Source organism: Microcebus murinus, chromosome 2, assembly GCF_040939455.1.
Source record: "Microcebus murinus isolate Inina chromosome 2, M.murinus_Inina_mat1.0, whole genome shotgun sequence".
Taxonomy (NCBI): Eukaryota; Metazoa; Chordata; class Mammalia; order Primates; family Cheirogaleidae; genus Microcebus; species Microcebus murinus.
The window spans coordinates 98,622,308-98,649,698 of record NC_134105.1 but is presented as its reverse complement, the minus strand read 5'-3'; the positions used below and the strand labels follow the sequence as shown (position 1 = coordinate 98,649,698).

General features: G+C 46.8%; 2 protein-coding genes and 1 pseudogene across 2 annotated transcripts; 2 read left to right on the top strand and 1 right to left on the bottom strand.

The window, feature by feature from the left end:
* Nucleotides 1–1,767: 1,767 nt before the first annotated feature.
* Nucleotides 1,768–3,051, bottom strand: LOC109730387 (gonadotropin-releasing hormone II receptor-like; annotated as a pseudogene).
* On the top strand, nucleotides 2,982–11,086 carry PEX11B (peroxisomal biogenesis factor 11 beta). Its single transcript, XM_012761946.3, has 4 exons — nucleotides 2,982–3,105; nucleotides 3,918–4,033; nucleotides 4,399–4,600; nucleotides 9,875–11,086. The coding sequence occupies exons 1-4, from the start codon at nucleotides 3,050–3,052 to the stop codon at nucleotides 10,278–10,280; spliced, it is 780 nt and encodes a 259-aa protein (XP_012617400.1). The 5' UTR covers nucleotides 2,982–3,049; the 3' UTR covers nucleotides 10,281–11,086.
* A 295-nt stretch (nucleotides 11,087–11,381) lies between these two features.
* ITGA10 (integrin subunit alpha 10) lies at nucleotides 11,382–27,391 on the top strand. Its single transcript, XM_076000057.1, has 29 exons — nucleotides 11,382–12,313; nucleotides 13,788–13,899; nucleotides 14,098–14,207; nucleotides 14,425–14,516; nucleotides 14,768–14,882; nucleotides 15,580–16,036; nucleotides 16,753–16,903; nucleotides 17,091–17,256; nucleotides 17,394–17,467; nucleotides 17,722–17,866; nucleotides 18,077–18,225; nucleotides 18,462–18,605; nucleotides 18,723–18,926; nucleotides 19,218–19,348; nucleotides 19,748–19,914; nucleotides 20,011–20,153; nucleotides 20,573–20,686; nucleotides 20,923–21,008; nucleotides 21,161–21,302; nucleotides 21,469–21,561; nucleotides 21,718–21,794; nucleotides 21,940–22,029; nucleotides 22,433–22,511; nucleotides 22,682–22,795; nucleotides 23,070–23,150; nucleotides 23,286–23,399; nucleotides 24,707–24,802; nucleotides 25,338–25,451; nucleotides 25,741–27,391. The coding sequence occupies exons 1-29, from the start codon at nucleotides 12,262–12,264 to the stop codon at nucleotides 25,804–25,806; spliced, it is 3,678 nt and encodes a 1,225-aa protein (XP_075856172.1). The 5' UTR covers nucleotides 11,382–12,261; the 3' UTR covers nucleotides 25,807–27,391.

The following is a 27,391-nucleotide window of genomic DNA, read 5'->3' as shown; positions in this document are numbered from 1 at the left end:
TCTGACCCTTCTTTCCCCTCATGGCTCATTACTCACCATTTTCTAGTCCTCAACTTTAGCAGCAACCATTTTTAGATCCTCTACTTTCTATACTCCCCAGCATTTCTCCTACTTTAATTTGTCTAACTATCTTTCAAGAATCAAATTTTAATTTTTTTTTTTTTTTTTTTTGAGAGAGTCTAGCTTTGTTGCCTAGGCTAGAGTGAGTGCCGTGACGTTAGCCTAGCTCACAGCAACCTCAAACTCCTGGGCTCAAGCAATCCTTCTGCCTCAGCCTCCCAAGTAGCTGGGACTACAGGCATGCGCCATCATGCCTGGCTCATTTTTCTATATATATTAGTTGGCCAATTAATTTCTTTCTATTTACAGTAGAGACGGGGTCTGGCTCTTGCTCAGGCTGGTTTCGAACTCCTGACCTCGAGCAATCCGCCCGCCTCGGCCTCCCAGAGAGCTAGGATTACAGGCTTGAGCCACTGCGCCCGGCCTTCAAATTTTAATTTGTATTTATTTATTTAGAGACATGGTCTTGCTCTGTTGCCCAGGCTGGAGTGCACTGGTTTGATCATAGCTCACTGTAACCTCAAACTCCTGGGCTCAAGTGATCTCTGGCCTCAGGTTCCTGAGAAGCTGGGACTGTAGAGACAGGGGTCTCACTATGTTGCTCAAACTGGTCTCAAATTCCTGGCTTCAGGTGATCCTCCCACATCAGCTTTTCAAAGTGCTGGGATTACAGTCATGAGCCACAGCACACAGCCAAGAATCAATTTTTTGTTTGTTTGTTTTTGTTTTTTTGAGACAGGGTATTGCTTTGTCACCCAGGCTAGAGTGCAGTGGTATCATCATAGCTCACTGCAACCTCAAATTCCCTGGGCTCAAATGATCCTCCTGCCTCTGCCTTCCCAGTAGCTGAGACTAAAGGTGGGCACCACCATGCCCAGCTAATTTTTTTTTGTTTAATTTTTCCTCAGTATGAATTTCCAAGTTAACCCACCTAATTTTTTTTCTATTTTTGTAGAGACTGGGTCTTGAACTCCTGAGTTCAAATAATCCTCCCACCTCCGCCTCCCAAAGTGCTAGGATTATAGGCATGAGCCGCCATGCCCGGCCAAGAATCAAATTTTAACATCTCTGGAAAGTTTTTCCTGACTGCAAGAGTGGGTCACCCATCCCCCCATTGTCTCTAACTCCTTACCTTTAGCATAGCACTTGACTGCACTCTATATAGTAATTTGTATAACTTGTTTGTCTCCTGCACTAGTCTATACATTTCTTAAAGGCAGGACTTTTTGGCATTTTAGTGTCCCTGGTGATGATGCACATTATTCTTTGAATTGATAAATGAATGTACCACAAAGTCCCTAACTTCACTGTCTTCTTTTTTTTTTTTTTTATAAATTATTTTCCTATCCCTGACTTGAGATTCACTGTCTTCTTAATAGACCCCCATATATGTTTCCTTCCTGCCGTATAGTTTTTCAGCACCAATCACTTACAGGAGGTGGAATTGGGAGGATGGAAAGAGTTGGAGCCAAGTGTAGTAATGCAGCTCTGAAGGAAGAGGCACGTTGGAGGAGGTGGGTCTGGGAGGATGCAAAGGGTTGGAAGGGAAGTGTAGTGAAGTGACTCTGAAGGAAGAGGCAGATACAGGGTACTGCTTTTAAAAGGTAGGCTCTTAACATGTAAATTAAATTAACATGCAAATGATATTAACTTGCAGAAGAGATAGCAGAGGATTAATGGCTAACCGTGGCCAAAAACACCCTTTGACTCTCAATGTTCATGCTGTGTACTCAAATCCCTGTCCAGCCAAGCCCTGAGTCTAGACAAGTCACTCACCTGAGGCAAGAGAAGCAGGAAACTAAGTCCCCAGGCTGCCCCCAGAAGTTTCTTTCCACCTGAGCAGGGTCCAAGCCCACTGAATACTGTTGCCTGGTGGTCAAGCCCAATGACCACAGGCAGCAAAGCTGCCGCATACATGGCCACTAGTTTCAGGAACATGAGGTCCGACATGTGATGTCCCCAACCTGCCATTGAACAGTGATATTCCAAGTAGCATCTAGGCACATAAGTACAAAAGTGACCAGTAAGACCGCAACTGCTAAATGGGTGGAGGGTCGCCTGACCAGAACAGGGCAGAGCTGACTGGGTTGCGGCCAGCCCTGTCACTGACCATAGCATGGCTAGGTTCCCTGTAGCTGAAGAAACAAAACAGCACAATGGTCGCTCCCATTTGGACCTTGGCTGCAGCTGAGAAGGTGGGTAGCTCTGAGCCCCCCACCTCCACTCCTGATCCCACCCAGACCTCCTCCCCTGCTGCTGACACATGGTTGTGGCCAGGAAAGGAAGGGTGGGGAGGATGAATTGTGAGTATGAAGCGGTTAACTTCGACCACTGATTCTTCGCACTCTTCTTTCGGGATCTAGAGCTGGTTATTGCGAATTTCATCCACTAAAGCCTGTCTCTAGAGACTTTCCAACTGTTTTGGAGGAGGTCACCTGTCTAATTGTCACTGTCCTGCAGGGAACGGAGATCTGGTACTAATCATGCTCCTTTTTCCTTGGACAGACTAGTCTGGGCTTGGGACTTATACTACCTTAGACCTCTACAGCTCCTATAGCCCTGGATTCAGCCGGAGCTTACGTCTGTGTGTGTTGGAGTGTGTTCTGCTGGATGCACCCGGGGAACACCGTCCCTGCTGCCAGGGCGTGAGATTACTGCGGTGCTTCTCGCCCCGCCCCCAACCCCTACAGGCTCCGCCCTTAGTCCTGAGTCTTTAAAGAAAAATGTGCAGCTGGCAGCGTTCTTAGGGAAATAGAGATCGTCTGATAAGGGGGTGCTCTAACGGAGATAACACGCACAGTAACTCGCAGGTGTAGGCCCAGATACAAGAACTTCGCGTCCTGAAATTCCACTTCAAGGGCCGGCTTTGCTCGCTTTCTCTTTGGATGTTGTTTGTCCCTCGCGAGGCACCGTTGGGTCGCCCAGGAGGCGTGACAAGGGGCGGGAAGTGGGTCCGGAGCGGAGCCGCACAGCCAGGGCGGCCGCTGTCATGGACGCCTGGGTCCGCTTCAGTGCTCAGAGTCAGGCCCGGGAGCGGCTGTGTAGGTGCGGCCTGAATAGCAATGAGGGGAGGACGGGCCGAGAAAGGGTCTCGTGAGACGAGGTCAATTCAGGTTACGGGGGTCAAAAAAGGTCAAGTCCTGCTACGGGGGCCGGGATGGGACCGTGGGGCGCAGATTTGAGCCGGTCGTGAGGAAATGATTCTTTTCTGCTCACAAGAGAGATGGGGAAACTGAGGCACGAGTGGGCCAGCGGGGAGGCCACTCAGGGTGGCCGTGTTCACATAAGACCAACAGTTTCTTCACTGGGCGGTGGTTAAATGAGGAGCATTCGCCCCGTGGTGGATAGCTACCCGGACTCTGTCTCCAGAGCTGAGGAGGCGCTCCCAGTTTCCGTGTCCCCTCACCATGCTGTCACCCGGGAACCCCTCTGTTTCTACTCTTGTCTTTGGTCTCGATTCAGCTCGAGGGCCTTGAAATCTCTTAGCTCACCTATTCTGAGGAATAATCTGCCCTCCAACTATCACCTCCCCCTATCAGTTACATACTCACACTGATGTTCTTGCGATGGTCCCCTGCTGCCTTCACTGGCCCCTTCAGGCCTCATTGTTATCAAATTTCTTATTTTCTCAACTTTTAATAGTGCTTCCCACTCGCTTCTACGCTCCTTTTTATCCTTGTGCTTTTCCCTTCCCTGGGGCTGGAAGAGAAACGGTGAGCTATGGGCATGAAGAGGAGGAAAGGGAATGGTGTCAAACTGGGAAGAGGGGAAGTCTATCCATCCTTGCCTTTTGGAGGATATTTTTGAGAAGGGGGTTAGGGAGGTCTCCACCTTACCTTAGCTGTCCTTTTCTCCAGGGCTGCTCAGTATGCTTGCTCTCTTCTTGGCCATGCCCTGCAGAGACATGGGGCCAGTCCTGAGTTACAAAAACAGATTCGACAACTGGAGGGTCATCTGAGCCTTGGAAGAAAGCGTAAGTAACTGTGCCTTTCTTTATCACCCCAACCCTTCCTCCACCCCCACCTATTCTCCCTTAGTCCCTCCCTCCTGTTTTTTACCCTCTTTGCCAGTTCTTCTCTCTCATTTGGCTCTACATGCCTCCGCTTGATGTAAGAGAGCAGAGGTAAGGAAGTAATGGAAGATTGGAGAGAATGGGGCAAGTCTGAGAAAACTAAGCTGGGACAAAAATTAATTAAAATTTTAAATAAAAAAGAATGAACTGTTTCTGCTCTTTTTTGAAAATTATTACCATTACTTGCTTGACTTTCATTCTCTTTTTTTCTGTTTCTTGCTTTCTATCTGCCTCTTTACTTCCAAATGCTTGCTGATCTCCACAAGTTCTACGCCTGGGGAACTCAGCAGATGCCCTTGAGTCAGCCAAAAGAGCTGTGCACCTCTCAGACGTTGTCTTGAGATTCTGCATCACTGTTAGTCACCTCAATCGAGCCTTGTACTTTGCCTGTGACAATGTCCTGTGGGCTGGAAAGTCTGGACTGGCTCCCCGTGTGGATCAGGAGAAGTGGGCCCAGCGTTCATTCAGGTTTGATATCCTTTTATCCTATAAGACCTTTTATAGCCTCCATACTGTATAGCTAGTCTTTCGTGAGAGAAAGGTCTCTCAGGATCATCCCAGAGTATACATTGATATGTCTTAACCAATCACTTGGCTTCCAATCTTCATTTAGTTCTTAAACTATCAGAGAATAGTGAATGAGGGCAGATGGAAGACAGATGTTCTTCCATGATGAATGACTAAGATTGGGCAAGGTAAGATGTTATATTGGTTTAATTGTGAGGGTTGAGGGGCTGTGATCCCCTCACTACCTGCTCATTCATTCATTCCAGAAACATTTATTAGATGCTTACTGTGGGCCAGGGATAAAGTGAAGAGCCAAACAGATATGGTGCCTGCTTCCATGAAGCTTCCAGTGTAGTTGAAAAGTCAGATATTAAAACAAATAACCACTCAGTTATATTTGTAGGAAGGTACATGATGTTATGAAAGAATATAACAAGGGGAGCTAGTGTAGATTGAAAGATCAGGGAAGAATTCTTTGAAAAGTAGTATTTTAGTTCACACCTAAAGTCTGAGAATTAGACAAAGCAAGCAGGAGCAGAAAAGATCTTTCCAAACTGAGAAAATAGCACATTCTAAGTCTTTCAACCAAGAAAGACTTCAGAGAAATAGGAAGAAAGCCAGTGTGATGGATGGTATTGAGTGAAGGACATAAGTTTAAATTGTAGTAATAGATGGGGGCCAGATCATTCATACACTGCCTTGTAGACAATGGTAAGAATTTTATATTTGTTTTGTTTAATTTTTTTTTTTTTTTGAGATAGAGTCTCACTCTGTTGTGTGGGCTAGAGTGCCATGGTGTCAGCCTAGCTCATAGCAACCTCAAATTCCTGGGCTCAAGCAATCCTTCTGCCTCAGCCTCTGAGTACCTGGGACTACAGGCATGTACCACCATGTCCAACTAATTTTTTCTATATATTTTTCGTTGTCTGGCTAATTTCTTTCTATTTTTGGTAGAGACAGGGTCTCGCTCTTGCTCAGGCTGGTCTCGAACTCCTGAGCTCGAACGATCCTCCTGCCTCAGCCTCTCAGAGTGCTAGGGTTACAGGTGTGAGCCACCATGCCTGGCCCTGTACATTAGGATATTATTGGAGGATTCTGAGCAAGGACATCAATTGTTTCCATCTGTGTTTGAAGAACATCTTTCCTGTTGTGATGTGGAAAATGAATTGCAATGGGACAAAAGAGAAGGAGATGCCCTAATATGGGTAAGAGATAATGTTGGCTTGCACTAAGGAGGCAGCTGACAATGGAGGTAGAGAGAAATGTGACTTGGGAGTCAAATTCTCTATATACATATTGCATATATTTGTTTCCCTATGATTATTTTTGTCCTTTTTCATTATATTACATTTGTCTATCTCCATTGCTGTCTTTCTTTTCTCTCCATCTTTCTCAGTGATTTGCAATTATGACATGGCTTATGATGTCTAAGGGTTGGGAGCAGAGCCATGGCTGCAGTCGTATGGAAAAGCAACTCCCTAGAAGAGTCTATATGCTATACTTACTCATTTCATTCAACAATTGTTTATTGAGCTCTTACTATTTGTTTCTACTATTTGACAAGCACTGGTCTAGACACAGGAATACAGTGATTAAAGATACACAAGGTCCCTGCTCCTATGGAACTTTTTTTTTTTTTTCTTCAGCAGGGAATGGGATAGGATGGAACTTACATTGTAATAGGAGGAGAAAAACAGAAATAATAAATAAGAAAAATATCAGATAGTAGTAAGTGCCATGCAGGAAATTAAAGTAAGGGTCAAGTGGGGCCAGGCACAGTGGCTCATGCCTATAATCCTAGCACTTTGGGAGGCCGAAGCAGGAGGATAGCTTGTGGCCAGGAATTCAAGACCAGCATAGGCCTGGGAGGCCGAGGTGGGAGGATCGCTCAAGGTTAGGAGTTCGAAACCAGCCTGAGCAAGTGATACCCTATCTCTACTAAAAATAGAAAGAAATTAATTGGCCAACTAAAAATACATAGAAAAAATTAGCTGGGCATGGTGGTATGTCCCTGTAGTCCCAGCTACTCAGGAGGCTGAGGCAGGAGGATTGCTTGAGCCCAGGAGTTTGAGGTTGCTGTGAGCTAGGCTGATGCCATGGCACCCTAGCCCGGGCAACAGAGTGAGACTCTGTCTCAAAAAAAAAAATAAAAATAAAAATAAAATAAAAAATAAAAGACCAGTATAGGCAATACAGCAAGACTCTATCTCTACAAAAAAATTTTAAAAATTTAGCCATCATGGTGCACACCTGTAGTCCCACGTACTTGGGCCCACCTACTGAGCCAGGAGGATTGCTTGAGCCTGGGAGTTTGGGGTTGCAGTGAGCTATCATCATGCCACTGCACTGGGTAACAACTCTGTCTCTAAATAAAAAAGAAAAATAGAGTCATGTGGAAGAGAGTAACTGGCTCACTGCTTTAGATTGGGAAGGCCTCTCTGAAGAGATAATAGTTAAGTTCAGACCTGAAGAGCAAGAAAGAGCCAGCCATGTAAAGATTTTGGAGAGGCCAGGCATGGTGGCTTACTCCTATAATGCTAGTATTCTGGGAGGCCAAGACAGGAAGATTGCTTGAGGTCAGGAGTTCGAGACCAGCCTCAGCAAGAATGAGACCCCATCTCTACTAAAAATAGAAAGAAATAAGCTGGACAACTAAAAATAGAAAATATTAGCTAGATGTGGTGCCACACATACCTGTAGTCTCAGCTACTTGGGAGGCTAAGGCAGGAAGATCGCTTGAGTCCAGGAGTTTGAGGTTGCTGTGAGCTAGGCTGAGGCCATGGCACTCTAGCCTGGGTGACAGACCAAGACTCCGTCTCAAAAAAAAAAAAAAAAAAAAAGATTTTGAAGGGAGAATATTCTAGATAGTGGGACTAGGTAGTGCAAAGATCCTAAAGCAAGAATGAAGGCCAGGCGTGGTGGCTCACGCCTGTAATCTAGGACACTGAGAGGCCGAGGCGGGTGGATTGCTCAAGGTCGGAAGTTCAAAAGCAGCCTGAGTGAGACTCCGTCTCTACTAAAAATAGAAAGAAATTAATTGACCAACTAAAAATATATATACAAAAAATTAGCTGGGCATGGTGACGCATGCCTATAGTCCCAGCTACTCAGGAGGCTGAGGCGGTAGGATCGCTTGAGCCCAGGAGATTGAGGTTGCTGCGAGCTAGGCTGATGCCACAGCACTCACTGTAGCCTGGGCAACAAAGTGAGACTCTGTCTCAGAAAAAAAAAAAAATGAGCTTGATGGGATCAAAATATATTAATAGAAAGAAACCAACATGTTTGGAGCATAGTGATTGAAGGAAAGAACAGTACAAGATAAAATTAGAGACACAAGGGACAGATGTTGAGTATGTAAGCCTATCTAAGGTATCTAGATTTTATTCTAAATGTGATAGGAAGAAAACCATAGAAAATTTTGAAAAGGGGAGTAATGATGTGATTGATTTACATTTATGCCAGCTACCATGCGAAAGTAGATTGTTGAGGGTATGGGCAAGAATGGCAATGAAGAGACTAGTTTAAAGATTAAAGCAGTAGTCCAGAGAAGAGGTGATAGTGGCCTAGACTATAGTAGTGGGTGTGACAGTGAGATGTGGTTGGATTCAGGATTAATTTTGGAAGGAACCATTTATTGAATACAGACCACCATTGTCAGAGTGAATTAAAAATAAAAAGCATAGATTTTGTACGTAAGGAATTTATAATCTAACACATTTGGCAATTACTTAAACCTCTCTATGATGTGTCTGTCTCCAAAACAACTGAAGTTTGTTCTTTCCAAATAAGTTTGCATTATTTTAGATCATATTGAATGTGCGTGCATGTGTGTCTGTGTGTATATGTGTGTGTTGCCAAGTGGAAAAGTAAAACTTGAGATTGATCTTGGAAGATTTCATGATGTTCATGAATTTTAAGCTAGGATCTTAAGGTGCACATAAACACATATTAGTTACACAAGAGTGGAAGGACTTTTGTTTTTTTCATTTTTATTGTGGTATAGTTGATAAATAGAAATTATAGGCCGAGCGAGGTGGCTCACGCCTGTAATCCTAGCACTCTAGGAGGCCGAGGTGGGAGGATCACTCAAGGTCAAGAGTTGGAAACCAGCCTCAGCAAGAGGAAGACCCTGTCTCTACTAAAAATAGAAAGAAATTAATTGGCCAACTAAAATAGCTGGAAATGGTGGCACATGCCTGTAGTCCCAGCTACTCGAGAGGCTGAGGCAGAAGGATTGCTTGAGCCCAGGAGTTTGAGGTTGCTGTGAGCTAGGCTGAGGCTATGGCACTCTAGCCAGGGCAACAGAGTGAGACACTGTCTCAAAAAAAAAGAAAAGAAATTATATATATTCAAGGTATACAGCTTGATGTTTTATACATACACATTGTGAAATGATTACCACAATTGAGCTAGTTAACATATCCATCACCTCACAGAGTTACCTTTTTTAAAATGGTGAGAACACTTAAGATCTACCCTCTTAGCAAATTTCAAGTATACAATACAGTATTGTTAACTATAGTCACCATGCTGTACATTTATCTTGCATAACTGAAACTTTTGTACTCTTTGACCAGTATCTTATCATTTCCCCCATCACCCAACTCCTGGAAAACACCATTCTGTTCTGTTCTGTGCTTCTATAAATTAGACTATTTTATTTTATTTTTTTGAGACAGAATCATGCTTTGTTGCCCAGGCTAGAGTGAATGCTGTGGCGTCAGCCTAGCTCACAGCAACCTCAAACTCCTGGGCTCAAGCAATCCTACTGCCTTGGCCTCCCGAGTAGCTGGGACTACAGGCATGTGCCACCATGCCCGGCTAATTTTTTCTATATCTATCAATTGGCCAATTAATTTCTTTCTATTTATAGTCAAGACGGGGTCTCACTCTTGCCCAGGCTGGTTTCGAACTCCTTATCTCGAGCAATCCGCCCGCCTCAGCCTCCCAGAGTGCTAGGATTACAGGCGTGAGCCACCGCGCCCGGCCTAGACTATTTTAGATTCCATATATATGTGAGATTATGTATGTAGTATTTGTCTTTCTGTGTCTGGTCTATTTTACTTAGCATAATGTCCTCAAGGGAGGACATTTCTAATAGGGTATGGGAGTAATAGCACTTACTTCTGGTGTTCTAATGCATAATCCCTTTGCACTGTGGGTAAAGAAAATGTTAGAATATCATGTTAGATATGTTAGTAGGTATACTTATACTACTGACCTTTCTGTTCTCAGATACTATCTGTTCTCCCTCATCATGAATTTGAGCCGTGATGCTTATGAGATTCGCCTACTGATGGAACAAGAGTCTTCAGCTTGTAGCCGGCGACTAAAGGGTTCTGGAGGAGGAGTTCCAGGAGGAATTGAAACTGGGGGACTTGGGGGACCAGGGACACCAGGAGGAGGCCTGCCCCAACTGGCTCTGAAGCTTCGGCTCAGAGTCCTGCTCCTGGCTCGAGTCCTTCGAGGTCATCCTCCACTTCTGCTGGATGTGGTCAGAAATGCCTGTGATCTCTTCATTCCCCTAGACAAACTGGGCCTCTGGCGCTGTGGCCCTGGGATTGTGGGGCTTTGTGGCCTCGTGTCCTCCATCCTGTCTATTCTCACCCTAATCTGCCCCTGGCTACGACTGAAGCCCTGACATTCTGGTACAGGAAAAGGAGGGGACCTGAATTGGGAAGATGGAATCTTGGATCGTCCCCCATGTGCCAGCTTCATTCTAATTCTACTCCTTGGTTAAAGCTAAAAGTCAGAGATTCAGGGATGGAGGAAGGAGCTTTGGGAAAGATGAGGTGAGGATAGGTGACTCGTGAAGTCAGTAAGATGATTCTAATATTCAGATATGCTGGAGCTTTTGTTCTTTTACTCTATCATTGTCTGTGGCTCTCTTGTCTTTTTACTTTGAGTCTCTTAAGTCCATTTAAGAGTCTGTGTCTATGCATCTCTCCTTTTTACCTTCTAAGTCCCCTATCTAGGAATTTAATCAGCAGAATAACTTTTTGGTGGGGGAGGTATAAGGTTTTGTCTGTAACATTCTAACTGCCTTCTTTTTTCTCACTGAGGTGGCTTATGGTAGAATTTTCCTTGTTCAAACTCCAAATCATAATTTTTAGACTTTATGTCCCATTGGACTCTTCCCTCATATCTCTGTACCACAGGTTGTTTGATGCTTCCTCTTCCTCCCTCCTACCCACCTCACTAACCTCCCCCTTGATTTGTCCTTACCCTTCCCTATACTCACACCTTCAGACTTCTGCTTATACTTTGACTTCAGAGCTTTGTTTTCTAGCCTGTTCTTACCCCTTCTTTGCCTACCCAGAATGATGCTGTGTCTAGCATCTTGCTGTAAATACTGTACATTGATTCTGTGTAAATAGCCATGGCTCATGCTGACAATGGAGAGCAAGCCTTCCAGATCAGCAAATTAAAGATCAGTTTGCTCATTGACATTTGGTCTGATCCCTCAATTTTTGATCATTTAAAGCCCCTATTCCTGTCACTGTGCTTTGGGTTTTCCATGGGATTGGCCACTAGCATCATTACCCACTGTTGTTGTTGTTGTTTTTTTTTTTGAGACGAAGTCTCACTCTTTTGCCTGGGATAGAGTGCCGTGGCATCAGCCTAGCTCACAGCAACCTGAAACTCTTGGGCTCAAGCGATCCTCCTGCCTCAGCCTCCTGAGTAGCTGGGACTACAGGCATGTACCACCATGCCCAGCTAATTTTTTCTATTTTTAGTTGTTTGGCTAATTTCTTTCTATTTATAGTAGAGACGGGGTCTCGCTGTTGCTCAGGCTGGTCTCGAACTCCTGAGCTCAAGTGATCCTCCAGGTTCAGCCCTCCAGAGTGCTAGGATTACAGGTGTGAGCCACTGCACCCGGCCCTTACCCACATATTTTTATTGAGTGCCTACAGAGTGCAGAGAAAAACACTAGGTAGTGGACATATAAAAAGCCAAGAAGCTCCACAGTGCCAACTTTAAGAAGTTTATCACCTCGTTGAAGAGTTGGGGTGTTGGAGTGGTCTAATGCTAAAGTAATTATCCGATACTAAAAAACACACATACCAGTTCACAGATACAGTCCCCCTAAAAACTATAATGCCTGATGGCAGCATAGGCTGAGAGTGATGAACAGAACTAAGTGGAGTGGGGCTGGTAAGGCTTGATCTCCACATGTTGGAAACACCCTTGGTGGGTGGGGAAATGATACCATTGCCATCAGTTCTTTCATTTTCCATATCCCAGGTTGAGATAAATGAGGTTAGAAAGTAAAAAGAATCTATCCCCCATTCCTACCTTCTATTTTAACTCTGAGGAAAGCAACAATAAAAGGTAGAAAAGAATGAAATGGCAGAAATAGTCAAAAAACGTGTTCTCGAATATTGAGATGAGACCTCCAGGGGGCAGCACCAAGGCAGGGAAATAGCCTAAGTCACTCAGTCCTCTCTTCCTTGGTCTGGGGCTCCCCACAGTTCTCCACCATCACTCCTCCCATTCCTTCCAACTTTATTTTTAGCTGCCAGTGGGAGGGGGCAGAATGGGAGGGAAAGTAAAGAAAACAGAAAAGGAAAGGGACAGACAGGCACAGAGGACTTCTCATACAGGACAGAGAACAACCAGGCATGGAGCACCACCTCATCCTTCACCTGTTCTTGCCTCTGATGTTCCTAACAGGTGAGAGAGGTTAACTTCTTGGTTTCTGGTGGGAATGGAAGATATATGTTTGGAATTGGGACTATTAGGGTTAAAATTATTTGGGAGTCAGGGTAGGAAGTTAACAGTAATTCTACATTTCACGTGTGTGTGTGTACACGTGTGCATTCTTATGCCCCTACATGACTGCCTCAATATTGAGACTGGCAGGGACTGAAGCTGCCTTGGACCTTGCTAAGATTTGTATTTAATTACATAAAACCTTTGTCCTAACCCCTGTAGGAGTGAGTAGATAGAAAAGAAACGTGATGTGGCCATCCACGTGGCTAGTCTGATTCCTATTATTTCCTTCCCTACTTCTCTGTACCCTTGGTGGTCCCTGGGCCTGAGGCATAACTGACTGTGTGGTCAGAACTCTGGGTTTATCTTAACCAATGAAATTACAGTTCCTTGTCATACATCCCAGTCAATTTTCTGGATGCAAAAAGGCTCACATATAAGATACTTTCTGAAAATGAGCATGGTTTGGGGCAGCACTATAGCCATTGGTAGTGGTGGTTGGAGGGAAGCCTGAGAGGAGTTGCTTGGAAGTAAGGAGTAAGAAACAGTTGGGGAAAGAACCATGGGAGGGACAACAGGCCTGGAATTTTTCCTTGCCAGTGCCCTGTAATCTTTGTTTCCTAAAATACCAGCTCTGATTTTAAAGAGATTGGAGTTGGAAGGGAAGAATCATCCAGGGCATGATTGGGGGGTCTTTAGAGTGGCCCCAAGGTTGAGGAAAGCATGGAGGTAAGCAGGGGGCAGTTAGGAGGGTAGATGAGTTAAAAAGGAAGCAAGTTGTGGGAAACTGTGGAGTGATGGGACCCTTGGCAGGGATGGATGGCAAACTGTGTGTGTGGGCAGGAGGGTGGCCCCACCCAGTTAATTACCACTGAGGTTTCCAGGACTAGAATCAACCAGGGACCTAGACATTGGAGAAAGACTGAGAGTGTAAAAATGACACTGGGAGTCAAGAAGAGATAGAGAAAGAGAGGTCCAGTGTTCCTTAGCTTCATTTCCTTGCCCCTGTGATCCTGGGTCTTGGGGGGAATTTGGAAGGAATGCTTGTTCTGGGGCTGCAGAAAGGCCTTCTCTTTCTTTTTGCCATCACAGTTTGGGGAGGAGAATGTGTAGGAGGAATGATGTAGAAAAGAGTAACTTGACCTTTCTAGACATGTCTGTGAATGGGATTTCAGGGTTGGGAGTGGAAATACAGCTGTACGTCAGCCTGGCAAAGGGCCGCAGGTTAGACATCTGCACACAAACAGGAAGGGAATCATCCTTACTCAGGGCTCAGAGTACATGACATTGACAGAGGCCAGGAGAGCTTATGAGTGAAAAAGCAGGCAGGTAGACTGAGATAAAGACGTTCCCTCATGCTTCTCTCTGGCTATGCCTCTTTAGACATTCATTAACTCTGACCACTTTGTGCTAACCTTATGATCCTGGCCCACAGGTCTCTGCTCTCCCTTTAACCTGGACGTGCATCACCCACGCCTATTCCCAGGGCCACCAGAGGCTGAATTTGGATACAGTGTCTTACAACACATTGGGGGTGGACAGCGATGGTGAGGAGGAACCAGAGGACCATGGGGTTGGGACTGTGAAAGTGCTGATAAAGGAAAGGCAAGATATGTGGGTCTGTAAACAAATCCGGACTTTTGAAGGTGGCTGAGGCTCTAAACTTGCCACCTCTGTGCCCTTTCCCTCTGGCCTATGTCAAGGGTCATGTTCACCCAATGCTTATATTCACATCCTCCCCCCAGGATGCTGGTGGGCGCTCCCTGGGATGGGCCTTCAGGTGACCGGAGGGGGGATGTTTATCGCTGCCCTGTAGGGGAGCCCCACAATGCTCCATGTGCCAAGGGCCACTTGGGTAAGAAGATGCATGACCCTTCCCCTCCTAACCCCTGACCTCGATAGCATAGTAGCCTTGACCCCCTATACCTCTGCTTCTTCACCCCCATAACCCATATACTCCATGTCCCCAGTTTGATATTGATCCCTTCTCATTCTCTTCCAAAATCACCCTGAACTCAAACAGCCTGTCTGTGACCCCATTATCTCATTCTCTTCCATCCCCCTCCAACCAGGTGACTATCAACTGGGAAATTCATCTCATCCTGCCGTGAATATGCACCTGGGGATGTCTCTGTTAGAGACCGATGATGATGGGGGATTCATGGTGAGCTAAGGAAAGGGTGGTGGCAGGGCCTCCTAAGGCCTGTGTGGCAGAAAAAAAGAGTAGCATGGTAAGGGAAACTGGTTTATATGGAGAGATCAAGGTGTTCAAAACCCTAGAAAGCAAGGTAAGGAACCCTAGAAAGCAAGGTAGGGAATCCTAGGGAGTGGTCTTAATGCCTCCTTCAACTAGGAGCATGTTCTGAGGGTGCCTTCTGAAGCCTGGAAGTAACTGTTTCCCCTACTCATTCCCAGGCCTGTGCCCCTCTCTGGTCTCGTGCTTGCGGCAGCTCTGTCTTCAGTTCTGGGATATGTGCCCGTGTGGATGCTTCATTCCGGCCCCAGGGAAGCCTAGCACCCACTGCCCAACGTGAGCCAGAGGAAGGGCCTGAGGACTTAATTCCCAGAAGGGGGTGCTGGGTGGAAAAAGTTGGGACAAAGCATATGATGCCTGGTAGAGGGCCTGTGTTGTGGCTATCCTTGTTGCTACCTAACGTGCCTGCAAAAGCCCCATGTCTCCTAACAGATTAGAATTCAGACTCCTTACCAGGGCATCAAGACTCCATGATCTGATCTAACCAACCTCAAAAACTCAACTCATCCCTCTACACACCCTGTCCTTGGCCATAGTAGTCACCTCACCATTCTCCTATGAGTCATCTATTTTCATATTTCCATGTATTTATTTTATATATTCTATACCCATATGCCTTTTCTCATATTTTCTTCTCCTCAAATATCTGTAGTGCTCAGTATCTCATTAGTTGCTGCCTCCTTTAATTCCCCACCATCAGAACCAATATTCTTTTGTTCTCCCACAGCAGAGTGTTGTTTTCTCCCTAGCACTTTATTCCTTCTTTGTTTTTCAGTAATTGTATATATGCCTGTCTCCTCTTTGATTCATTTCCATACTCACCCAGAGCCTGGCACAGTGCCTTCCTTGCATGTCAGAAGTGCCTAATGAATGTTTGTATTGAATGAGCCCTCCCGTGACCTCTTTCCCTTGTTGCCACCAGGCCAGTATCCTTCTACCTCCTTATTCCCCATCACCATATCCCTCCTCCTAGGCTGTCCTACGTACATGGATGTTGTCATTGTTTTGGATGGCTCCAACAGCATCTACCCCTGGTCTGAAGTTCAGACTTTCCTACGAAGACTGGTAGGGAGACTATTTATTGACCCGGAGCAGATACAGGTAAGAGAAGGCAATCTGGAGGGGCCTGGTGGGGGAGAGACAGGGAAGGAGGAGATAAATGTCGATGGCATCTTCGGTAGTATTCAGATGTCCATCTCCCCTCTCCCACACACTTTCTTCTTTCTCATGTCGCCCATCCCACATACACACATTCCATTTGAGTGCACACTTTATTCCCAGGTGGGACTGGTACAGTATGGGGAGAGCCCTGTACATGAGTGGTCCCTGGGAGATTTCCGAACCAAGGAAGAAGTGGTGAGAGCAGCAAGGAACCTCAGTCGGAGGGAGGGACGAGAAACAAAGACGGCGGAAGCAATAATGATGGCCTGGTGAGGCATTGTGAAGGGGAGTGTGGAGGCCAGAGTGATGAAAGCTTAGAAGGGCTAGGGGAGGGTTTGGAGTGCAGTGTGTGCATCCCAAGATGTCTTTTTTTTTTTTTTTTATATTGAGTCCTTGACACTGACCAAGATGTCTTGCATGTTTATCTTTGTATGTACACTAATAGCATGTGGAGGAAAGCAAAGTTGGCTGTCATTGCACTCCCTCTAATTGCATTTCTACACTTTCTATATCTGTGTCTCTCCATGTTTCTGCTTCGTTTATCTTCACAGACAGAACTCTCCCTCTCTCCATCCATTCACTCCAATTTTAATCCTGGCTCTTGGGTTCTCCAACACTCATGTCCTAGCCCATCATTCAAAGCCCGTCTCTGAGAAGACTCCCCTGACCTGACCATTCTCCTCTGTTCTATGTTTTCTTAATATTTACGCTCGCAATGCAATATTTGTTGAATGAATCTATGAATGAATGAATTTTGTACTCATTTGTATTGATGATCTGCTACTCTGTATGTTCTATGACATTCAAACATTTGAGTTCTTACTCTGTGCCAGTCTTCATATTAGGCACTTGGAAATGACCTAAAAGGCAAGATGCCTGACCTTGGTGAATTGCTGATTACATTAAATTTTCTCTGTGTGTGTGTGTGTGTGTCCGTGTGTGTATCCACATACAACTGATCACACCTCACTTCTTTCTCTCTCAGCACAGAAGGATTTAGTCAGTCCCGTGGGGGCCGACCTGAGGCTGCCAGGCTACTGGTAGTTGTCACTGATGGAGAATCACATGATGGAGAGGAGCTTCCTGCAGCACTAAAGGCCTGTGAGGCTGGAAGAGTGACGCGCTATGGGATTGCTGTAAGAATCTACTCTGGGTCTGGAAGGATGGTGGGAGGTGGTGACTTGTGAACTGCCCAAGAACTGAGAACTTGAGGAAAACGGGCATTAACAACTTCCCAGACTTTAGCCACTTCACTTTAATTGACTGTGTTCTGTACCAGCTCTAACACAGCTAACAGACTCCATCTGGATCTCCTGACCTCAGGTCCTTGGTCACTACCTTCGGCGGCAGCGAGATCCCACTTCTTTCCTACGGGAAATTAGAGCTATTGCCAGTGATCCAGATGAGCGATTCTTCTTCAATGTCACAGATGAGGCTGCACTGACTGACATTGTAGACGCACTAGGAGACCGGATTTTTGGCCTTGAGGGTAATGATTACCTTGGAGAAGTGGAGGACAGGGTGTGGGGAGTTCTGGAGTGTGGGTGGGGTTCTGGAGTGAGTTTAGTAGGTCAAAGGTGGAACTGTCTTCCTCTGATATTGCCTTGATATATTCTCATACCTAAGGGTCCCATGGAGAAAATGAAAGCTCCTTTGGGCTGGAAATGTCTCAGATTGGTTTCTCCACTCATCGGCTAAAGGTTGGACAGACTCTGATCCCCTCTATGACACTTCCCAACCTCTGACCTCTTCATGACTCCTTCCAACCTCTGACTCAGACATCTTCAATCCCAGGGCCCTTCTAGATTCTTCCTTTAACTAACCTCCATGCTGACTTTCCCACACCTTTCCAACTGACCCCAACATACCCTCAGTGATCCTCTTTCTCCTGGAGAGTTTTTTCTCCTTGTTTCCTACTGTCTTCTCAGGGATCCCATCTGGTTCTGCCCCACAGGATGGGATTCTCTTTGGGATGGTAGGGGCCTATGACTGGGGGGGCTCAGTGCTATGGCTTGAAGAAGGCCACCGCCTTTTCCCCCCACGAACGGCCCTGGAAGATGAGTTTCCCCCTGCATTGCAGAACCATGCAGCCTACCTAGGTGAGTAGCAGAAAGTTGCAGAGGACTTGGGGAGCAGGGGGAGGAAATGCTTCCCTAGTGGGGGTTATGAGGGACTTCCTCTTAACTCATGCAGTTTCTCACTAATCTCTTGCTATTTCCCTTGAAACTGCCTCCTGTGCTTTTAGGGAACCCACCTACTCTGACTCTATCTTCTTTCTCGTTTACCTCTGATGCCTTGCACACTTCTAGGTTATTCTGTTTCCTCTATGCTTTTGCGGGGTGGACGCCGCCTCTTTCTCTCAGGAGCTCCTCGGTTTAGACATCGAGGAAAAGTCATCGCCTTCCAGCTTAAGAAAGATGGGGCTGTGAGGGTCGCCCAGAGCCTCCAGGGGGAGCAGGTAGGGCATCCAAGGGAGGGTGGGACTCTTGAATCCCCAGGGACCTCCAGGCTGTGGGGGAAGAGTAAGAAGGGGCAAGAGAGAGGCCTGAAAAGTCTGTGCTGAATTCTGGTTGGCAGAGTCTGTCAGGGATATAAGGACCAGACTGGCAGGCTGGTGAGTGCTTCCCACTGAGTCCACTTGTCCACAATCACCTTCCCTTTTCTCTGGGGTCACCACCACCCACCACTCCCCAGATTGGCTCATACTTTGGTAGTGAGCTCTGCCCACTGGATACGGATAGGGATGGAACAACTGATGTCTTACTTGTGGCTGCCCCCATGTTCCTGGGACCCCAGAACAAGGAGACAGGACGTGTTTATGTGTATCTGGTGGGCCAGGTGAGACTTGCTGGGAACCCCTGGGATTTGTGTGGGGGGGATTGAGGGAGGAAAGAAGGAAATGCATTTGAGGGCTTCCAAATTAGCACCTTCTGTCTTCTCCTCACCATCCACCAGCAGTCCTTGCTGATGCTTCAAGGAACACTTCAGCCAGAACCCCCCCAGGATGCTCGGTTTGGCTTTGCCATGGGTGCTCTTCCTGATCTGAACCAAGATGGCTTTGCTGATGTGGCTGTGGGGGCACCCCTGGAAGATGGGCACCAGGGAGCGCTGTACCTGTATCATGGAACCCAGAGTGGGGTCAGGCCCCATCCTGCCCAGGTCAGGAGTGCCCAAATAAAGCAGGGTCATGGTGAATGGAAGGGGAGGGGAGATGTGCCCTTCAATAGTCCCCTTGGCTTGAAATCTGAACTGTGAACAAGCGCCTTTATCAATAGGCAAAAAAAGTAAGGCAGTCGGGGTAGGATAAAGGTTGCCAAACTAGGAAATCCTGAACACAGGCAAGTTTCTCTTCTTCCCATGCGTGATCGGAAGATTAGGAAGAGCCAGGCAGAAGGCCTGAGAAACCAGGTGTATGAGTCCCTGCCTCAGTCTTCTCTCTGTTCCTCTTAGCGGATTGCTGCTGTCTCCATGCCACAGGCCCTCAGCTACTTTGGCCGAAGTGTGGATGGCCGGCTAGACCTGGATGGAGATGATCTGGTAGATGTGGCTGTGGGTGCCCACGGGGCAGCCATCCTGCTCAGGTGAGGGATCCCAGCTCAGGTAGCAGTGGACAGCGCAGCATAGCTGTCAAGAGCAAGGGCCTTAATGTCATAGACTTAGATTGGGTTTCTTGGTCAACTTACTCTGTGCCTCCATTCCTAGTTTATAAAATGGCAATCATAATAGTACCTACCTTATAGGTTTATTGTGAGGATTAAATGAGATAATCCATGTAAAGATTTTAACACAGTGCCTAGCATATGATATGGTAAGTACACACTGAATTGAATCTATTCTCTTCTGTCAGAGAGTTCAGGGGAGGGTGACACGTGTGAATGCAGCCTCTCGTTTGTTTGACTAGAGGGAGGCAAACACTGGGGTTGCACTTCTTGAAGGGCTCACCTCCTACTGCTAGAATTTCTTTCCCACCCTGTGCCCAGCTCCCGGCCCATTGTCCACCTGACCCCATCACTGGATGTGACCCCACCAGCCATCAGCGTGGTTCAGAGGGACTGTAGGCGGCGAGGCCAGGAGGCAGTCTGCCTGACTGCAGCCCTTTGCTTCCAAGTGACTTCCCGCACTCCTGGTCGCTGGGATCGTCGATTCTGTGAGTGACTGGAGTGCAGCCTCGGCAACCCTCAACCCCTTGCCTGCCTTGGTCTCTGGACTCCTCTTCACCTTCACTCTTGCCTCCCCCATTCAGACATTCGGTTCACAGCATCACTGGATGAGTGGACAGCTGGGGCACGTGCAGCATTTGATGGCTCTGGACAGAGGCTGTCCCCTCGGCGGCTCCGCCTCAGTGTGGGGAATGTCACTTGTGAGCAGCTGCGCTTCCATGTGCTGGTGAGAAGGGGGCAGGAACTGCTTTGCATCAGGGCCTGAGAGTGAGAAGTCTGGGTCAGAGGAGGAATTTCAGCTGGATCGGCAAGAAAGCCAAAGCCAGGAAAGTGCAATGATTCAGACTTTGCAGTCAGGCTGATCTGGGTTTAAAGCCTAGCTCTGCCATTTACCACCTGTGAACTCTAGCAAGTCACTTTACCTCCACACCTCAGTTTCCTTGTCTGCAAAGGGGTAACAATAACAACTATATCATAGGAGTTGTATTAGAATTGAGTTTAAAAGTATTGATAAAACCTTAGGACAGTGCCCAGCACACAGAAAGTATTCCATAAATGATCACTACAATTATTACATTCTGCCAGGGGCCTGGGTTGTACCCTTAACCCTGGCTCCTCATGATCCTCGACTCTGGTTTCCCTCAGGATACATCAGATTACCTCCGGCCAGTGGTCTTGACTGTGACCTTCGCCTTGGACAATACCACAAAGCCAGGGCCTGTCCTGGAAGAGGGCTCACCCACCTCTATACGAAAGCTGGTCAGCAGTGCCAAGCTCTGTCCTGCCCCTGGGTCCCAAAACTGTCCTCCTCCCCCACCCTCCACTCCCAGTGAATTCAAGAGAAAAGGGAAGAGGGAGACATGAGATCACAGTGAAATCTGACCTGGGCCCCTCTAATCAAAATATACCCACTCTTCTCTTTTCACTTTGCCCCAATTCCATTCTTTTCTCTGTGTCCTCCTCTCTCAGCCCTCAGCCTCTGCTTTTTCTTCCAGGTTCCCTTCTCCAAGGATTGTGGCCCTGACAATGAATGCATCACAGACCTGGTGCTTCAAGCTAATATGGACATTAGAGGCTCCAGGTTGGATGCATGCACTGGGCACACCAGGGTGACCTGGGAAAAACTCAAAGGGACTTGAAGGGAGCCAGCGGTTGTTTCTTACCCATGATAACAAAAGTGAGACTTTTGGTATGCTTTCAACTCCTGGTCTCTCCTTTATTCACCACTCCCAGGAAGGCCCCATTTGTGGTTCAAGGTGGCCGACGGAAAGTGCTGGTATCTGCAATTCTGGAGAACAGAAAGGAAAATGCCTACAACACTAGCCTGAGTCTCAGCTTCTCTAGAAACCTCCACCTGGCCAGTCTCACTGCTCAGGTGCCCTTGGAGGAGGGGATGTGGGAGGAGGAAAGAAAGGAGGAAGGAGAAGATTGGGGTATTGGCCTCATCTGTGAGGTGCTCTGAAGAAAGGCTCAGTATTTAGAGACTGTAGGTAGGATAGCAGTGGCACCTCCAGCTTCTACCCCCATTCCTCTCCCCTCAGAGGGACAGCCCAGTAAAGGTGGAATGCACAGCCCCTTCTGTTCATGCCCGGCTCTGCAGTGTGGGTCATCCTGTATTCCAGACTGAAGCCAAGGTTTGTTGGGATCCAGGGTGAAAAGGGGGCTCTGGGAGAGGAGGGGCTGAGATCTAAGGGTCCTGGGAGCTCAGGGAAGGGGTACAAGGGCTTCTGTTCTTCTGTAGTTGTTCCATGGGAAAGAATCTACCACTGCCCCATGTCCCCTGCTCCCAGGTGACCTTTCTGCTAGAGTTTGAGTTTAGCTGCTCCTCCCTGCTGAGCCAGGTCTTTGTAAAGCTGACTGCTACCAGGTAAGAACAAAGGGAATGTCCTCCCAGACTTCTCCTATTGGATCTTGACTGAAGGGGTGGGGAGGAACAGCATTGACTCCTTTTTTAGCAGAGAGGGGTGTCTGAGGAGCAGTTGGATGTGAGCTTCTCCCCCCTGACTCTACAGCAATAGCCTGGAGAGAAATGAGACCCTTCAAGATAACATAGCCCAGACCTCAGCCTACATCCAATATGAGCCTCATCTCCTGTTCTCTAGGTATGGCCTAGCTCCTAGCTGGGACCCAGTTCTGACCCCAGACTCATACCATTTATGTTTCTTCCCTTTCCTTCCATGTGTTTCAGAGTTTCTAGAAACCCAAACCCTTGGGGATGCTTAATCTTTTTTCCCTCAATCCCATTCACGCTGAGCCTTCTCTTTTAAGCATCTTACTCTCTTAGGTATACGATTTTGCTGGGCCCTGGGCATTGGAGCTGGGATGAGGGGTTATGGGATGTGGCCATAAAATTTGTATCAAGTCTATGTCATGTTCCATTTCTGTCTTCTCTATGTACCCCCTTCTCTTTGTCCATGTGCTGGTCCTGCCTTCCCTGTATCCATGTCTGTGTGCTGTGTCTGTCATGGCTGTGACCATGTATTTCCTGACTTGGTGTTCACACAGTGAGTCCACCCTGCACCGCTACGAGGTTCACCCATATGGGACCCTCCCAGTGGGCCCTGAATTCAAAACCACTGTTAGGGTGAGAAGCTGGAGGGGTCTTGGCATGAGGAGGGCGGGAGCAACAGTGGTGCGGGAAACGGATGGGAAGAGTCTCTCTTGAATTTCAATGGTATCTAGGGTGAAGGGGAACGGATGAGGATGGGTCATCTTCTGTCTCCTACCTCTTCCCATTTTCAATCTTCCTCTCAGGTTCAGAACCTTGGATGCTATATGGTCAGTGGCCTCACCATCTCAGCCCTCCTTCCAGCTGTGGCCCATGGGGGCAATTACTTCCTATCACTGTCTCAAGTCATCACTAACAATGTGAGTCTGCCCTATGAGTGTATGGAATCCTGCCACCTTGAGCTGGTGGACTCACTGAAGCTGGACACCACACCAGCTCCCTATCTGTTGGGCCACTGCTCTCAGGGCTCCTCCCTCTGGAGGATCTTTCTTTTACATATGTGCCTTCTTTGGGAGGAAAGAAAGGGATTATAAAGGGAAGAACTACAAGAGTGTGGGTAGTATGTCCCTGCTCAGCCTGGAGTGGCTGGCCTCACCCCATTAGGAGGGTCTTTCAAGTTGGATCTTCCTCTAGGCAAGCTGCACAGTGCAGAACCTGACTGCTCCCCCAGGGCCCCCTGTGCATCCAGAGGAACTTCAGCACACACACAGACTGGTATGAGTAACAAGAGGGTGTCTGGAATGGGAATGCAAGTAGATCAGGTGCCTCGGGACAGGGGGGTGGGAGCTGGAGGGAGGAAGAGGGGATCTTTCCAGCCCAAGGCCTTGACCTGTCTGTCTCTTCTGGTAGAATGGGAGCAATACTCGGTGTCAGGTGGTGAGGTGCCACCTTGGGCAGCTGGCAAAGGGGACCGAGGTTTCTGTTGGATTACTGAGGCTGGTTCACAATGAATTTTTCCGGAGGGTAAAGCTTTCTTTTTCTACTATTCTCCTCTTCTATTCCTATCTGGAATTTTAACATAGGTTTTGAAGGTAGACAGACCCATGTTCAAGTTTTGCTTTTGCATCTTATTAGCTTTGATGGTAAGCAGGTTACTTCATCTCTCTAAGCTTCTTTTTCCTGATCTCTAAAATATGGAAGATAATACCTACTTCATGGGCTTGTTGTACAGAATAAATGAATAATGAACTGGTTATATGGTGAATACTCAATAAAAGCTAGTTATTATCCTTGTATTTTCCTCCATTTACCGTTCCTTAGTGTTATATCAATGATCGATCAACATTTACAGGATACCTAAGTTTAATCAGTTAATAATCAACTGCCTATTATATAAAAGGTCCGTGTTAGGTTGATACTGAGGAGAATATCCCCAACATTTAGCCCTATGCCTAACTCATTGTAAGTGCTTAATACTTTTTTATTAAATGAATGAATAAATAATTGATATTACATGCAGGATTTGTATTAGGGAGTAGTGGGAAATGAGATTATAGGTTGAGAGGGATCTAGATTATCAGAGGTCTCTGAAGCTAGGGAAATAAAATTGAAATTAATATGATAGGCAGTCAGGAGTCAGTGTGAGTTCCTGAGCAGGGAAATGACATCTTAATTATTATTACAGCTAGTTAGCACTAGGGGTTTATATTGTGCTTTCCCATATATTATCTACTTTGAATAACACAAGATCCCTGGGATGTAGGCATCTGATTTAGGGAAGTTAAGTCTGACAAACCACCTTTCTCCTGGTGTGGTTCTCTTTATCTTTCTTTGGTATCTTTTTTTCATTCATTTATTCATTCTTTCAACAAAGATTTGTTGAGAACCACTGCATACTTGGCACTGAGCTAGGCACTGGGCACTAGGGCATGGAGGTTAGCAAGGCACAGCCCTTAACCTCAAGGATTTTATTGTTCAGTGGCGAAAGACAAAGAAGTAAACACCAGGGTTGGTGGGAGTTAGGAGGAAACATTGCCCTACTCCCCAGTGGGAATGACATCTAAACTTTAACCTAAAGGAAGGGTGGAAGCTAGACAAAGGGAAGGGGAGTAGAATGCATTTCAAGTAGAGTAAACAGCAGATATGATGGACCAGAGGCTTTCCATCTATTACCTTTCTTCTCATTTCCCATTGGTTATCAACATTTCCTTCTGGTCTTAATTGCCCTGGAAGTTGTGCCTCTCAGCCTCAGCTTTGCTCTTGGGGTTCCAAAGGCCCCATGCTATCTGGTGAAGGCTCACTTTAAATGTCTTCCTCCACTTGTTCAATAGGTCAAGTTCAAGTCTCTGACAGTGGTCAGCACCTTCGAGCTGGGCGCTGAGGAGGGCAGTGTCCTACAGCTGACTGAAGCCTCCCGTTGGAGTGAGGTGGGGCTGGAGACTGAGTTTGAGGGCTGTGAAAATAGTGATGATGGGGATGAGGGATGGGGGATTTTTCCAAATAAAGCCACCTCCATTAGGCAGCAGTTGGTGAGTCCAAAGCGAAAATCAGGATACTAGAGTTCCACTGCCTCCATTCCTGCCTCAGTTTCTTTCCTTTGAGTAGAAAGAAGTTATTTATTACATCTGGGGGAATAAATAATTGATATTACATGCAGGATTTGTATTAGGGAGTAGTGGGAAATGAGATTATAGGTTGAGAGGGATCTAGATTATCAGAGGTCTCTGAAGCTAGGGAAATAAAATTGAAATTAATATGATAGGCAGTCAGGAGTCAGTGTGAGTTCCTGAGCAGGGAAATGACATCTTAATTATTATTACAGCTAGTTAGCACTAGGGGTTTATATTGTGCTTTCCCATATATTATCTACTTTGAATAACACAAGATCCCTGGGATGTAGGCTTTGCTAGAATGTCTGGGTTAAAGGGTGCATGTAAAAAAATAACTCTTCTCCCCATACAGAGCCTCCTGGAGGTGATTCAGACCCGCCCTACCCTTATCTCCCTGTGGATCCTCATTGGCAGTGTCCTTGGAGGGTTACTCCTGCTTGCCCTCCTTGTCTTCTGCCTGTGGAAGGTAAGCACTGCTTTAGTTGGGAGTAGGGAGCATGGTCCTCACAAATTGAAGGATTATAGCAGGGGAACAGGATTTGTGCTGGGCAGCTAAGCAGGCTGTGTGTGTCACATCCATATCTTCTTCACTGTAATCCATAAATGTTGGTTGAATTAAACTAAGCCAAATAAAATAAATTTGAATCTCATTTTTGGAAGGAGAACAAAAGTAAAGACCTCAGATAAGTCTGAGGGCTATTGGCAAGGTCCCAAGTCAAGGCATTTGGCGATGACTCTTATCTCTTCCTCTACAGCTTGGCTTCTTTGCCCGTAAGAAAATCCCTGAGGAAGAAAAAAGAGAAGAGAAGTTGGAGCAATGAATATAGAATAAGACTCTAGAAAGGCCTCCTGGCAGCTTCTTCAAGAGACTTGCATAAGAGCAGAGATTTGGGGGCTCGTATGGGACAAGAAGAAGCCTCTGGACTATCTCCCCAGACAAGCTGCCTGACTTGACTTTCAAGTCACAGAGACGCTGCTGGCAAGAGATGAGGCTTTACCTCAGACAAGAAGGGCTGGCACCAAAACCAGCTGTGCTCCCACCCCGTGCTCCCCTCCTCCTTATGATCCTGGTTCCACAGCCAACATTGGGGCCTTTGTTTGGGGCCCATTTCTCCCCATCCCCAGGAATTAAGAATTTTTTTTTTTTTGCCTAGGCCCCTGATTCCTTTCAGATTCCCTTTGTCCTCCTTCACAGTTTGGAAAGGATAAGGATTATCTTCCTCCATTCTCCCACCCTCTCACCTTCCTGCCTGCGCCCCACTCCACAGGAGGGAGCTGAGGTTGGCTTGAAAGAAGTAAAGTCAACATCTGCTGCTTTCCTGTGGAGTCTGGTGATTCATAGAGCAGGATGGGGAGAGTCAACAGGAAAAAAGGAGGGAGGAGGAAAAGCCACAAGAGACATTTTGTACAATTCCAAGGAACAGAGAAGCCTTTAGACAGGCAACTGCCATCCCCCCCTGAAACCTGAGATTTTGTGGTGCACTCGGCCGCCCTCAGGTGCCGGTGAAACGGAGCTGCCCCCAGGCTTGCTGGCTGGCCACTGGCTTCCCAACTCTGAGCCTTACCTGGGAGCAAAGCCAGGGCCTCGTGCCCGATTTTCTGGAGCCAGGGGCCCCCAGGTGGCTAGAACTGGGATAGCAGGGAAGACTGGGTGCCCTAGATAGTGTTTTTTCTACTTCTCTCAGGCCTTATTCACTCTGAGCCTTCCTTGGGGCCTCCTTATAGAAAGCACAAAGAAGAGAGAGGATTGCTGCTTGATGATGGGATACCCTTCCACCTTACTGGTTTGGGGAAGCAGCAGCCCCATGGATCTGACCGAGTGGGGTCTGCATGAAGATGCCAAAGCAGTTGGCATGAGGTCTCTGGGGAGCAAGGCCTTACTTGCTCAGCACTGGTTGTGTAGCACAAATAGCTTTTAGGAAAATTGTTTCTGGGGCAACCCTAGTAATATTTTGTAGGGGTTCTCTGGTGGAATTAGTTTGCCAGCCCTTGCTTGATGTTTACTGGAAATCCCCAAGTTAATTTCTGTCTCTGACCCCTACCTTTCCCTGCCTTCATGTTTTGGTCATGGTCAGTAAAGGCAATTGGAATCTCATAAATAACTGGGTAACTGATCATTTTTTGTAATCAAGATTTTGGATATTGAAGTCAGTTATTGGTCTCCAGAGTATAGCTCTGATAGCCATTTGAAGAATCAGCACCCATTTTGAGCTGAGAAGTGAGAAGATGTGATCAGGTAGTTGACTAGCACCCACAGAACCTGTCCTTCCAGGCTGCTCCTGAGGCCTGACCACAATGTTTATTTTGGCATGTCTCTGGCCTTCTGCAGAGGGCCACCCTCATGGGCTTTGTCTCTATTTCTTAGTAGGGTGGACAGTATATCAGATGGTTAGAACAAATAAAGTT

What these genes read in the sequence shown, in the direction of transcription:
- PEX11B (XM_012761946.3), top strand. Translation starts at nt 3,050, where the DNA reads ATGGACGCCTGGGTCCGCTTCAGTGCTCAGAGTCAGGCCCGGGAGCGG. An exon ending in GCCCGGGAGCGGCTGTGTAG is followed by an intron (nt 3,106 to 3,917) that starts GTGCGGCCTGAA and finishes CCTTTTCTCCAG; the next exon opens with GGCTGCTCAGTATGCTTGCT. An exon ending in TCTGAGCCTTGGAAGAAAGC is followed by an intron (nt 4,034 to 4,398) that starts GTAAGTAACTGT and finishes GATCTCCACAAG; the next exon opens with TTCTACGCCTGGGGAACTCA.
- ITGA10 (XM_076000057.1), top strand. Translation starts at nt 12,262, where the DNA reads ATGGAGCACCACCTCATCCTTCACCTGTTCTTGCCTCTGATGTTCCTA. An exon ending in CCGGATTTTTGGCCTTGAGG is followed by an intron (nt 17,257 to 17,393) that starts GTAATGATTACC and finishes CTCATACCTAAG; the next exon opens with GGTCCCATGGAGAAAATGAA. An exon ending in TTCAGCACACACACAGACTG is followed by an intron (nt 23,151 to 23,285) that starts GTATGAGTAACA and finishes CTCTTCTGGTAG; the next exon opens with AATGGGAGCAATACTCGGTG.